General features: G+C 63.2%; 1 protein-coding gene across 2 annotated transcripts in view; it reads left to right on the plus strand.

Moving 5' to 3' along the window:
• TLN1 (talin 1) overlaps positions 1-12261 on the plus strand; it is a 30539-nt gene that overhangs the window by 6873 nt on the left and 11405 nt on the right. Inside the window, exons 5-37 of one of the 2 annotated variants that reach the window (XM_082783207.1) lie at positions 45-197; positions 335-477; positions 589-716; positions 933-993; positions 1112-1216; positions 1516-1671; positions 1898-1999; positions 2200-2276; positions 2431-2611; positions 2997-3110; positions 3445-3553; positions 3952-4160; positions 4272-4370; positions 4588-4638; positions 6044-6211; positions 6342-6636; positions 6857-7023; positions 7118-7246; positions 7584-7697; positions 8471-8584; positions 8671-8805; positions 8889-9017; positions 9095-9197; positions 9275-9483; positions 9572-9691; positions 9831-10028; positions 10360-10499; positions 10823-10916; positions 11089-11178; positions 11288-11410; positions 11509-11652; positions 11759-11920; positions 12016-12156. In XM_082783207.1, coding sequence (XP_082639333.1) covers positions 45-197; positions 335-477; positions 589-716; positions 933-993; positions 1112-1216; positions 1516-1671; positions 1898-1999; positions 2200-2276; positions 2431-2611; positions 2997-3110; positions 3445-3553; positions 3952-4160; positions 4272-4370; positions 4588-4638; positions 6044-6211; positions 6342-6636; positions 6857-7023; positions 7118-7246; positions 7584-7697; positions 8471-8584; positions 8671-8805; positions 8889-9017; positions 9095-9197; positions 9275-9483; positions 9572-9691; positions 9831-10028; positions 10360-10499; positions 10823-10916; positions 11089-11178; positions 11288-11410; positions 11509-11652; positions 11759-11920; positions 12016-12156 — 4463 coding nt within the window. The remainder of the gene's footprint in view (positions 1-44; positions 198-334; positions 478-588; positions 717-932; positions 994-1111; positions 1217-1515; positions 1672-1897; positions 2000-2199; positions 2277-2430; positions 2612-2996; positions 3111-3444; positions 3554-3951; positions 4161-4271; positions 4371-4587; positions 4639-6043; positions 6212-6341; positions 6637-6856; positions 7024-7117; positions 7247-7583; positions 7698-8470; positions 8585-8670; positions 8806-8888; positions 9018-9094; positions 9198-9274; positions 9484-9571; positions 9692-9830; positions 10029-10359; positions 10500-10822; positions 10917-11088; positions 11179-11287; positions 11411-11508; positions 11653-11758; positions 11921-12015; positions 12157-12261) is intronic. The other variant, XM_082783208.1, reaches the window with a different exon arrangement.

The following is a 12261-nucleotide window of genomic DNA, read 5'->3' on the forward strand; positions in this document are numbered from 1 at the left end:
GAGGAGGGCAGCGGCGCCAGCTCAGCCCCGTGCACCTCCTGCAGGCATCACCAACTACGATGAGTACTCCCTCGTTCGTGAGATCATGGAAGAGAAGAAGGAGGAGGTCACTGGCACGCTGAAGAAGGACAAGACCCTGCTGCGGGATGAGAAGAAGATGGAGAAGCTCAAGCAGAAGCTGCACACGGACGATGAGTGTACGTGCCGGGGAGTGCTTGGGATGGATCCAGCCCTTGCAGGGGGCAGCAGGGGTGGGAGCAGGGCCTCCTGCCCCGCTGTCTGTCCCTGCCCGGCTGTCTGTCCGTCCCTGCTGATGCTCTGCCCTCGTCTGCAGTGAACTGGCTGGACCACGGCCGGACCCTGCGCGAGCAGGGCATCGACGACAACGAGACGCTGCTGCTGCGGCGCAAGTTCTTCTACTCTGACCAGAACGTGGACTCGCGAGACCCCGTGCAGCTCAACCTGCTCTACGTGCAGGTACGGCGCTGCCCTGTGCCCCTCGGGGCTCGTAATTAAGCTTTTTGGCCAGGGGCAGCCGTGGGGGCGTTTCAGGGTGCTCAGACCCCGGCGCTTTCTCTCCCCGCGCAGGCTCGGGATGACATCCTCAACGGCTCCCACCCCGTCTCCTTTGACAAAGCGTGCGAGTTTGCTGGCTACCAGTGCCAGATCCAGTTTGGGCCACACAACGAGCAGAAGCACAAGCCAGGCTTTCTGGAGTGAGTGTCCCGGGGGTGCCGCTGCCCCTGCCAGCGCCCTCCCCTTAGCGCCTGCGCCGAGCCGCAGCCCCTGGGGCTCCGTCATCCCCAAGGGGTGGCTCCGAGGAGGAGAGGCCCTGCGGGTCCTGGAGTTGTCGTTAGCGCAGCGACCTCTCCCACATCCTTCCTGTTCCCAAAAACCGTGCCCTAACAGCTGATTTTGCTGTCTTTTGGCAGGCTGAAGGACTTCCTGCCCAAGGAGTACATCAAGCAGAAAGGGGAGCGCAAGATCTTCATGGTACATGCAGGGCGGAGCGGGGAGAGCCTGGGAAGGCTGTGATGGGGGGGGGGGACAGCACGGTGTCACAGCCAGGGGTCCGTGGAGCTGTCCTGACGTCCCCTCATTGTTGCTGCAGGCTCACAAGGGCTGCGGGAACATGAGTGAGATCGAGGCCAAAGTTCGCTACGTGAAACTGGCCCGTTCCCTCAAGACCTACGGCGTCTCCTTCTTCCTGGTCAAGGTAGAGCAGCGGCTCCCCAGCCCCACCCCTTGTGCTAGCTGGCCAAAATTCCCTTTTTTTCCAGCATCCCTGCATCACTCCTGTCCCCATCCGCTCCTCACCCCACATTGCTCCAGCTTTCCTCGTCTCCCTGCCCCTCGTTTTGGCTTTCCATCCGTGCTGCCTTCTTGCTCCCTGGCTCTTGCTTTTCCCCGTGTCCTTTCCAAGACCCACCTGGAAGCGTGGCCTTGGGGGTCTTTGCTGACTCTTTCCCGAGCCAGCTTTGGGGCAGCCCCTCACCCTTTTGTCCCATCCCGCAGGAGAAGATGAAGGGGAAGAACAAGCTGGTGCCGCGGCTGCTGGGGATCACCAAGGAGTGCGTGATGCGCGTGGACGAGAAAACCAAGGAAGTGATTCAGGAGTGGAGCCTGACCAACATCAAGCGCTGGGCAGCCTCCCCCAAGAGCTTCACCCTGGTAGGAGCCAGCCCCAGCCCTCCTGCTCGCCCCCCGAGTTGTCCCCCTCTGTGGGGCTGCCTTGCCCTGCTCCCCCTGCCTCTGCTGGCCCCGAGATGGGTGGATGGAGGTGCTGAGCCATGCTTCTGGCACAGCAGCTGGCCACGGCTGCTTAGCACATACCAGAGGGGCTCAGGACGGGCGCAAGCGCCCTGCCCTGGTGCAACCCCGTGCCATGCTGTTGCAGGATTTCGGAGATTACCAGGATGGCTACTACTCTGTGCAGACAACGGAGGGGGAGCAGATCGCCCAGCTGATCGCCGGCTACATCGACATCATCCTGAAAAAGGCGAGTGCCTGGGTGTGCGGGGAGCCTGCCTACAGCTGGCTCCTCTCCTCGGGGTGCTGCAAGGTGCCCCTTGGGCACGCAGTGCTGCTGGGGGGGCTGGGGATGTGCCGTGGGGTTTTGGGGGTGCCCCAGCCTGGGCAGCGGTGGGGAGGCTGGGGAGGTGCACGCAGGCTGACGTTTTTTTATCTTCACCTCCACAGAAAAAGAGCAAGGACCACTTCGGCCTGGAGGGCGATGAGGAGTCCACCATGCTGGAGGACTCGGTGTCTCCCAAGAAGTAAGTGTGCTGTGCTGCGGGATGGCTGCAGCCCCCGGCACCCTGCGGGCACCCTTCACCCTCAGGGTGTTCATACACGGCGGTGGTGCTGGTTCAGGGAGGTTTGTCCAAGCGTTCCTGGATCTACCTGCTGCTTTTTTTCCCCCCTTTGCAGGTCGACAGTGCTGCAGCAGCAGTTCAACCGTGTTGGCAAGGCGGAGCTGGGCTCGGTGGCCCTGCCGGCCATCATGCGCACGGGGGCTGGGGGCCCCGAGAATTTCCAGGTGGGCACCATGCCCCAGGCCCAGCTGCAGATCACCAGCGGCCAGATGCACCGTGGGCACATGCCCCCCTTGGTAAGCACTCCCCCGTGCCCACCGCTGCAGGATGCAGGCACCTGCGGGGCTGTTCCTGCTGCTGTGGTTCATGGCGCAGCCCTGCTGCTGCTGGGGGGGCTGCCCTCCTCTTCATCCTCCTCTGCAGCCAAGGAAATGTTTGAGCAGGGCCACACAGAGTCTGTCACCTTCGGTGGTCCCCAGCCTGCCCCCAGTAAAAGTTTTGTGTCCCCACAGTCTTTGCTTCTGCCCCCAGAGAGGTGGTTACAGGCTGGGTTCCCCACTGGGCATCCACTTTGCATTGGGGGCACGGAGTGGAGACCCCCCCCTTTTTGCTGTCTGCCCACCTTTTTTTATGTCAGCTCCTTCCCAGAGCACTTCCCCTCACCCTGCCCTTGCCTTGCAGACTTCAGCCCAGCAGGCGCTGACGGGCACCATCAACTCCAGCATGCAGGCTGTGAACGCAGCCCAGGCCACCCTGGACGACTTCGAGACCTTGCCGCCCCTCGGGCAGGATGCTGTGAGTGCCTGGGGGAAAAGGGGTCCGGGCTGGGGGAGCCCTGCTGGGGGGGCTTTGGGTTCGTGGTGGGGTGGATGAGGCTGTGTCCCAGGAGAAGTGTCGGCAGCTCCCGGGATGATCTGCTCCCCGCAGAGGTGGGGTTGTGTCCAGGCACAGGAGTGCAAGGGGTGCTTGGTCGTGGGGGACTTGTTTTAAAACACTTGCAGCTTTAGGATGAGCTGAATTTGGGGAGGTCCCTTCTCTTCCTTCCCTTCTCCTTGTCTCCCCGTTCTTGCACCTGCCTGGGGCTCCCCACCGCCACCTCCACCTCCTGACCCTGTTCTCCTCATTTTAGGCTTCCAAAGCGTGGCGCAAGAACAAGATGGATGAGTCCAAGCATGAGATCCACTCCCAGGTGGATGCTATCACCGCCGGCACAGCCTCGGTGGTCAACCTCACGGCAGGTGAGGACAGTAGCCATCCTCCACCTCTGGGGAAGGCTTGGTCTCCCTTCTCCAGCCTTTGGATGAGGATCAATGTTCCTGCCCTCCCTTGGAGACTGGAGGGAGGCAGCCTGGCTCAAGCAGAGCTAACAGAGCCCAGACCTCTTCTGATGTGCCTGGAGAATCAGTAGCACTCCCTGCCTTTCCACCCCACAACGTCCCTGTCGGTGCACAGGCTGCTCCCCATCCTTCCCCTGCTGTGCCTGACCTCTCCTCCCCTAAACCACGGCCGCGGCGTGGTCCAGCTCTCCTTTCCCGTGCCGTCCTTCCCAAATAACGTGCCCATTTTTTGGACTCGGGGCTTTTGGGGGCGTCACTGGATGTATCCCACCCCCACATCTCCTCTCCTTCCCGCGCAGGGGACCCGGCAGATACCGACTACACGGCCGTGGGCTGCGCCGTCACCACCATATCCTCCAACCTGACCGAGATGTCCAAGGGCGTGAAGCTGCTGGCCGCGCTGATGGAGGATGAGGGAGGGAACGGGCGGCAGCTCCTGCAGGCAGCCAAGAACCTGGCCAGCGCCGTCTCCGACCTGCTGAAAACGGCGCAGCCTGCCAGCGCCGAGGTGCGAGGGGGCCAGGGGGCGGCACGGGAACACCTCGGTTTGGGGCTTGCTCAAAACCCACCGTTGTTTTTTATTTTTATTTTTTTTTCATTTTTCCCTCCTTCCTTGCAGCCCCGCCAGAACCTCCTGCAGGCTGCCGGCCTCGTGGGCCAGACCAGCGGGGAGCTGCTGCAGCAGATCGGGGAGAGCGACACCGACCCTCGGTTCCAGGTGGGTGCGCCTGGCCGCGCATGGGGACGCGCGCTCGGAAAAACCTTCTGCCTTGCACAGGAGCGCCCCGCGGGGACCTTCTGCCGGCAGGAGAGGTCCGTGCTGAAGCTTGGCCCGCGCAGGGTGACTTTGCCCAGGGAGGGGACGGGCCGATTCCCATCCCCGTCCTTGGAGCCGCGGTCCCGTAACGCCTCTTGTCTTGTGGATTCTCATGTAGATACCAGAAAGCCGGAGCGCTTGGATCCTGTCTGCCTCTGACCCAAAGACGGTAAAAGGGAGCTGTAGGCATGGCTCGGTGGTGTCTGCCCCTCTTCGATGTGAGGGCTGCTCCTCTGGGGACGATCAGCTGAACTCTTGGGAGAAGGGCTCTGGTGGAAAATCTGCTTTTCTCCTAATCAGCTCTCCGAAGTCCATGCACTCGGGTCACTGCCCGGGCGAGCTGTGCCCAGGTCTGTGAGGCTGCCCAGAGCAGGGAACCGAGGCAGCTGAAGCCTCGTGGTTGTTTTTTTTTTTTTTTTTTTTCTGCTGAGCCACGCTGTTTTTCCATGACTGCTGTTCCCAGCACAAGGGAGGCAGCAGACTGTGCTGGGAGAGGGAGCCAGCCCTCACATGGACCAAAACAGGCTCCCGAATGGAGACGTTTTGGTTCACTGTGGCCGCAATATGAGCAGAAAACCCTGGAGGGAGCGCCAGGAAAGGCAGCTCCATCCTGCAGGGCCCCTGCTGCAGAGCTGGCAATCCCAGCTCACGTAACCAGTGGAGGGCAGCGGGGCCGAGGGGCAGATTTAGGAACCGGAGGGCGATGTGCAGGGCAGCCTGCCCCTCCGCCACCAGACCCAAGTGTATCTGCTTCCTTCCTCTGGGCTCCTCTGCCGGGGGGCTGCTTCTCTGCCTCGGGCAGCTGCTGTGCTTCGGGGAACTGGTGGCTCCTGAGCTCGCTGCATGTGCTCTCGGGCTGCTGTCCTGCCTGGAAGGCTGATGGATGGCAGCAGGAGCAGCCTTTGCTCGCAGGAGACGTGGGGACGGTGCGACCTTTCTGCTTGGTGGCCAGAGGCTTTGCTGTCGTAGCAGGGTGCAGCTTCAGGGCTTGCTCAAGATCCTGGTGGTGGTTTTGCCTGGTTTACGCTCTGCAAGCACGCCCTCGGAAGGAGGGCCGGGGCTTGGCAGCGCCGTAGCTGCTGTCTGCAGCAGGAGGGTGCCCGTGCAGCCGCCAGGGAGCCGTGCCCTGGGCACAGCACCTCGTCCGAGCTCCCTGCAGGTCCTGAGGGCTGCAGCGTGCTGTGGGGTCGGGCGTTTTGCGAGGGAAGCTGCCTGCTGGCAGGGCATCCTGGCATTGTGGTTCTCGCTGCGGTACCACTGAGGATGTGGCACGGGTTGTTTGTTCCTGCGGCGGCATCACGGGTGATGCTGGAGGTTGTCCAGGCTGCTCCTGGAGGTGTTTCCATCCAGGGCAGCGTCCTGGTGCCGGCTGTGGCACACCGTAGGGATGCGCTCGAGGAGTTGCCAGCCACGCCAGCCGCTCCAGGAGTTCGCTGCGAGGCCGAGGTGGCGGAAAGGCCCCCTGAGCTCATGTTTCCCTGCTGAATATTTCACGAGAGAGCCGCGCGGGCGGCCGTGCCGTGCCGTGCCAGGCTCCGCGGTGACTCCGGCGCTGACCTCCTCCATCCCCGCAGGACATGCTGATGCAGCTGGCCAAGGCCGTGGCCAGTGCCGCCGCCGCCCTGGTGCTGAAAGCCAAGAACGTGGCTCAGAAAACGGAGGACTCGGCGCTGCAGACGCAGGTGATCGCGGCCGCCACGCAGTGCGCCCTCTCCACCTCCCAGCTGGTGGCCTGCACCAAGGTAAGCGGCACCGACCACCACCCCGCGGGGTTTGGGGCAGCAAGTCCTGGTTCCTCTCCTCCTTGGAGGTCGGGGGCAGCTCCTGGAGAGCAGGCACCGCGTGGTGACAGAGCTTTCTCCTCCCCTGCAGGTGGTGGCTCCCACCATCAGCTCCCCGGTGTGCCAGGAGCAGCTGATCGAGGCCGGCAAGTTGGTGGCCAAGTCTGCAGAGGGCTGCGTGGAGGCCTCCAAGGCGGCCACCAGCGACGACCAGCTGCTGAAGCAGGTGGGGGTGGCGGCCACCGCCGTCACCCAGGCCCTGAATGACCTGCTGCAGCACATCAAGCAGCACGCCACGGGCGGGCAGCCCATCGGGCGCTACGACCAGGCCACCGACACCATCCTCAACGTCACCGAGAACATTTTCAGCTCCATGGGCGACGCGGGTGAGAGCGAGTGGCTGGTGGTGCCTGGGGGGGGGGAGCAGAGTGGGTGGGGGGCTGGAGGGAGCACGGGTAGATGGAGCAGCCTCTCCGGGGCCATGTTTCCGTGCCTGTTTGCTGTGCCTTTGCTGTGGTCTGGTGCCTGGAGGCTGGTGTGGTGGAGCGGGGAGGTGTCAGGGAGCCCCCGGGACTCACTGACAGCCACCCTTCCTTTCCGTCCCAGGGGAAATGGTGAGGCAGGCTCGTATCCTGGCCCAGGCCACCTCCGACCTCGTCAATGCCATCAAAGCCGACGCAGAGGGAGAGACAGACCTGGAGAACTCGCGCAAGCTGCTGAGTGCAGCCAAGATCCTGGCCGACGCCACCGCCAAGATGGTCGAGGCCGCAAAGGTTCGTGGTGCACGGGAGGAGCTGCTGGAGCAGCGGGGCTGCTCCCCGTAAAGTGTGGGCTGTAAAGGAGTGACGGCTCTCCTGCTTTGCCCAGGGAGCCGCAGCCCACCCGGACAGCGAGGAGCAGCAGCAGCGGCTGCGGGAGGCAGCAGAGGGGCTGCGCATGGCCACCAACGCCGCGGCGCAGAACGCCATCAAGAAGAAGCTGGTGCACAAGCTGGAGGTGAGCACCGGGCAGAGAGGGAGCAGGGTTGGTGTGGGAGCTGGTCCTGGCCAGGAGCCTGGATCCCAGAGCTTTCTGGAGAGACGACATCCCTTTTGGGCAGTTCATATGTTCGTGCTGAATCCTGTAGAGACTTCACTGTCGTCCCATTTTCCATGTCCACACCACGTTGCCTTGCGCTGCTGAACTTGATCTCCAGCACCAGAGCTGCTGGTGATGCTGTGGCAGGCAGAGCCACAGCAGGAGAGCCTTAGAGGGGAGCGGGACCCTAGTTCATGGTGGGGGGGGCTTCCAAACCACCTTGCCCCCACGGCTGACCCCGGATTTCCCCCTGCAGCACGCAGCCAAGCAAGCGGCCGCCTCCGCCACCCAGACCATCGCCGCCGCGCAGCACGCCGCCGCCTCCAACAAGAACCCTGCCGCCCAGCAGCAGCTGGTGCAGAGCTGCAAGGTGAGGGGCACGGGGGAAAATGGACCAAGCTGGTGGGAAAAGATGCTGGGAGAGAATTGTAGTTACGTGTCCAGCTTTTATTGTGTTTGTGCCGAGCAGCCTTATTGTGAGAACAGTGATTCCGGCAAATACAGCGTGAGGGGGTTTAAAAGGTTTTTTGAACTTGACTTGGTGTCACGCAGCATCTTCAGCAAAATGTTAGCGGGGTTTGGCATCTGTAAAGGGGTCGGGGATGGCTCTGGGTGTTGTTGTAGAGCACTGGGTTCTGGGGGGATGCCTGCAAGGAGGCTCTTGAGGGGCTAGGTTCATGTCTGACTCTGATCACATCTGATTCTGATCAATGATCACGAGCTCATAGAATGGTTTGGGTTGGGAAGGACCTTTAGGATCATTTAACTCCAACCCCCTGCCATGGGCAGGGACACCTCCCCCCAGCCCAGGCTGCCCCCAGCCCCATGCAGCCTGGCCTTGAGCACTGCCAGGGATGGGGCAGCCACAGCTGCTCTGGGCAGCCTGGGACAGGGCCTCACCACCCTCTGAGTGAAGAACTCCTTCCTTATATCTAAACTAAATTTACCCTCTTTTTTTTTAAAGCCATTCCCCCTTGTCCTATTGCTACACTCCCTGACAGAGCCCCTCTCCACAGCCACCATCGGTCAGACCTGCAGGTGGCCGAGCCGCAGGGGGCAGGGAGGGCAGGTTTGGCTGGAGCCACCGGAGGGACCTGCACTTTCCGTGTCCCCTGCGGTGACTTTTATCTTCTCTCCTCGCAGGTGGTGGCCGACCAGATCCCCATGCTGGTGCAGGGCGTGCGGGGAAGCCAGTCTCAGCCAGACAGCCCCAGCGCCCAGCTGGCTCTCATCGCCGCCAGCCAGAACTTCCTGCAGGTACCCCCAAACCTGCTGCTGGCCGCGGGCAGTGAGGGGACAGCCAGCTGCGTGCCACCCCGTCTCACTCTTCCTTCTCTTGGCAGCCCGGTGGGAAGATGGTAGCCGCGGCCAAGGCCACCGTGCCCACCATCACCGACCAGGCATCCGCCATGCAGCTCAGCCAGTGTGCCAAAAACCTGGCTGCGGCCCTGGCCGAGCTCCGCACGGCTGCACAGAAGGTGAGAGGCTGGTGGAGGAGGCTGGGACAGCTCTTGTTGTGGCCAAGCTCCTACAAAACCGCTCTTCCTTCTCCCCACCACAGGCGCAGGAGGCCTGCGGGCCCCTGGAGATCGACTCGGCACTGGGCTTGGTGCAGAGCCTGGAGAGGGACCTGCAGGAGGCCAAGGCGGCTGCCAGGGATGGCAAGCTCAAACCTCTGCCTGGAGAGACGGTGAGGGGGCACACGGGGTGCTGTGCACAGGGGTTGGGGGCTGTCTGGGTGGGGTGTAACCCCTGCTCGCCCTGCAGATGGAGAAGTGCGCCCAGGACCTGGGGAACAGCACCAAGGCCGTCACCTCCGCCATCGCCCACCTGCTGGGCGAGGTGGCCCAGGGCAACGAGAACTACACAGGTACCAGCCCTCATGCCCCAGCCGTGCCCCGTGGAGGGGCTGTGCTCTCTCTGACTGATCTCTCTCCCCCATGACAGGCATCGCTGCCCGGGAGGTGGCCCAGGCGCTGCGCTCGCTCAGCCAGGCTGCCCGCGGCGTGGCGGCCAACACGTCGGACCCGCAGGCGCAGGGTGCCATGCTGGAGTGCGCCAGCGATGTGATGGATAAGGCCAACAACCTCATCGAGGAGGCCAGGAAGGCAGTGGCCAAGCCCGGAGACCCCGACAGCCAGCAGCGCCTGGTGCAGGTGGGATTGGGTCCCCGGGGGAGGCAGCGGGGTGGAGGCAGGGTGATGGGGGTGGCCGAGGCACAGCCACCGCTCTCGTCCTCTGCAGGTGGCCAAGGCGGTGTCGCAGGCGCTGAACCGCTGCGTGAACTGCCTGCCCGGGCAGCGGGACGTGGATGCTGCCATCCGCATGGTGGGAGAGGCCAGCAAGAGGCTGCTGTCGGATTCGGTGAGCTCAGCACAGGGCTGAGGGGGACGGGGAGGTGTTGTGGTGCTCACCGGCCGTGCTGGATGCTCTCCGGCACGTCCCCAGGTGTGTGAGGGTGCTGGGCTCCCCGTGCTGCTCCTGACCCTCTCCCTGCCTCCAGTTCCCTCCCAGCAACAAGACCTTCCAGGAGGCGCAGAGCCAGCTGAACCGGGCGGCAGCGGGACTCAACCAGTCTGCCAACGAGCTGGTGCAGGCATCGCGGGGCACCCCCCAGGACCTGGCCAAGTCCTCGGGCAAATTCGGACAGGACTTCAACGAGTTCCTGCAGGCGGGCGTGGAGATGGCCAGCCTGTCCCCAGTGAGAGCAAACACCCGTTTGGCAGTCCTGGCTATGGTGGGAGGCTGCTGAGCGCTGGGGGAGGCATGCAGCCACGAGCAGTGGTTTGGGGACTGCTGTGAGCAGCTGTGGCTAACACCCTCGAGATGGAGCCTGGAGGTGGGATAAATAGCAAGAGCAGGGGAGGAAGTGGCTTGCGTGCAGTGAGCGTAGTCACCAAACGCTTGCTGCTGGTGGCCAGCGGGTGAGTTGGGTGAGGGGAGCTGGCGCAGCACAGAAACCAGCAGAGAAACTCAGGGGGTGGGCACGGAGCTCGGGAACCTGCTGTTGGTGACTTTTTGGCTCCCTGCAGAACAAGGAAGACCAGGCGCAGGTGGTGTCAAACCTGAAGAGCATCTCCATGTCCTCCAGCAAGCTGCTGCTGGCAGCAAAGGCACTTTCTGCTGACCCTGCGTCCCCCAACCTCAAGAATCAGCTGGCAGCGGCTGCACGGTAGGAGGAACTGCTTGGGCTGCGTGGAGGGAGGTGGGCAAGTGCCAAAGTGTGTGCTGGGCCAGCAGCTTCAGGAGTCCTGGTGTTTGCCTCCATGGGGCTCAGCTTGCTCTGGGGCTGTCCTGAGAACATTTATCTAATATCATCCTGACCTGGCTGCCTAAAGAGACAAGCCCTCGGGCTGGTAGGAGTGTCCTCCAGCCCGAACCTCTGCCCGTTTCCTGCACCAGGACATGCCCCACAGCCAGGTTAAGGATGTTTGCAGTAGTGGTGGCTCTGGGCGGTGACGGTGGCACTGATCCAGGCGTTGTCTCTCCCGGCAGGGCTGTGACCGACAGCATTAACCAGCTGATCACCATGTGCACCCAGCAGGCGCCAGGACAGAAGGAGTGCGACAATGCCCTGAGGGAGCTGGAGGTGAGAACTGGAGAATTCTGCTTGGCTGGGTGCTGGGATGTCTGGGGCGGGGAGAGGAGCAGCTTCTCTGTGCCATATGAGGCAGGAGAGAGCAAAAAAGGAGCTGTGAGTGCACAGTGATGTGGAGAGCTCGGACCCTTCCCCTTGACGTGCCACCCATGTGTCTCTCTAGACGGTGAAGGAGCTGTTGGAGAACCCCACGCAGACTGTCAATGACATGTCCTACTTCAACTGCCTGGACAGCGTCATGGAGAACTCCAAGGTGGGTGTCTTCCTGCGGGTTACAGACGCCGGGCTGGCAGAGCAGTGAGCTCTGAGGCTGTGGCAGCGGGCGGGCGGTGGTCTCCAGCTGGTGGACGTGTGTCCCGCAGGTGCTGGGCGAGTCCATGGCCGGCATCTCCCAGAACGCCAAGAACAGCAAGCTGCCCGAGTTCGGGGAGTCCATCAGCGCCGCCTCCAAAGCTCTCTGCGGGCTCACCGAGGCAGCAGCCCAGGTGAGATGCGCTTGGTCCCAGCCCCATCCATCTCACCCAGTGCTGGGAGTCTTCTCCTGCCCCGGTGCAAGCCCTCACTGCCTCTCTTTTATCTTCAGGCTGCCTACCTGGTGGGAGTTTCAGATCCCAACAGCCAGGCGGGTCAGCAGGGCCTGGTAGACCCCACTCAGTTTGCCAGAGCTAACCAAGCCATCCAGATGGCCTGCCAGAACCTGGTGGACCCTGCCTGCACGCAGTCACAGGTTGGTGTGAGCTGGGGCACCACCACGGGCGTTTTCCTGCCTAAAAGGGGGTGCTGGAGAGCAGGGAGGTGCTGCGGGTCCTGCCTCACTCTGCTCTCCTCCCCAGGTGCTGTCAGCAGCCACCATTGTGGCCAAGCACACCTCGGCCCTGTGCAACACGTGCCGCCTGGCCTCCTCCCGCACCGCCAACCCCGTGGCCAAGCGGCAGTTCGTGCAGTCGGCCAAGGAGGTGGCCAACAGCACGGCCAACCTGGTGAAGACCATCAAGGTGTGTTGGGGTGGCAATGGGCAGCCCCGCAGAGCTGGGACGCGGGGTGTGCTGAGGGATGGGTAGCTAACTGCTCGCTCTCTCCTCCATGCCAGGCCCTGGACGGAGCCTTCAACGAGGAGAACCGGGAGCGGTGCCGCGCGGCCACGGCTCCTCTGATAGAGGCTGTGGACAACCTGACAGCCTTCGCCTCCAACCCCGAGTTTGCCACCGTTCCTGCACAGATCAGCCCCGAGGTGGGGTGCCGCCGGGGCAGGGAGGGGTGGCCTGGCTGTGGTGGGCGCTGCGGCAGGGTGGGGAGGAGCTTGAAATGGGACCCAGAGCAGGAATGGTGTCTGGAG

Source organism: Aythya marila, assembly GCF_965140915.1.
Source record: "Aythya marila genome assembly, chromosome: Z".
In the NCBI taxonomy this organism is placed as follows: Eukaryota; Metazoa; Chordata; class Aves; order Anseriformes; family Anatidae; genus Aythya; species Aythya marila.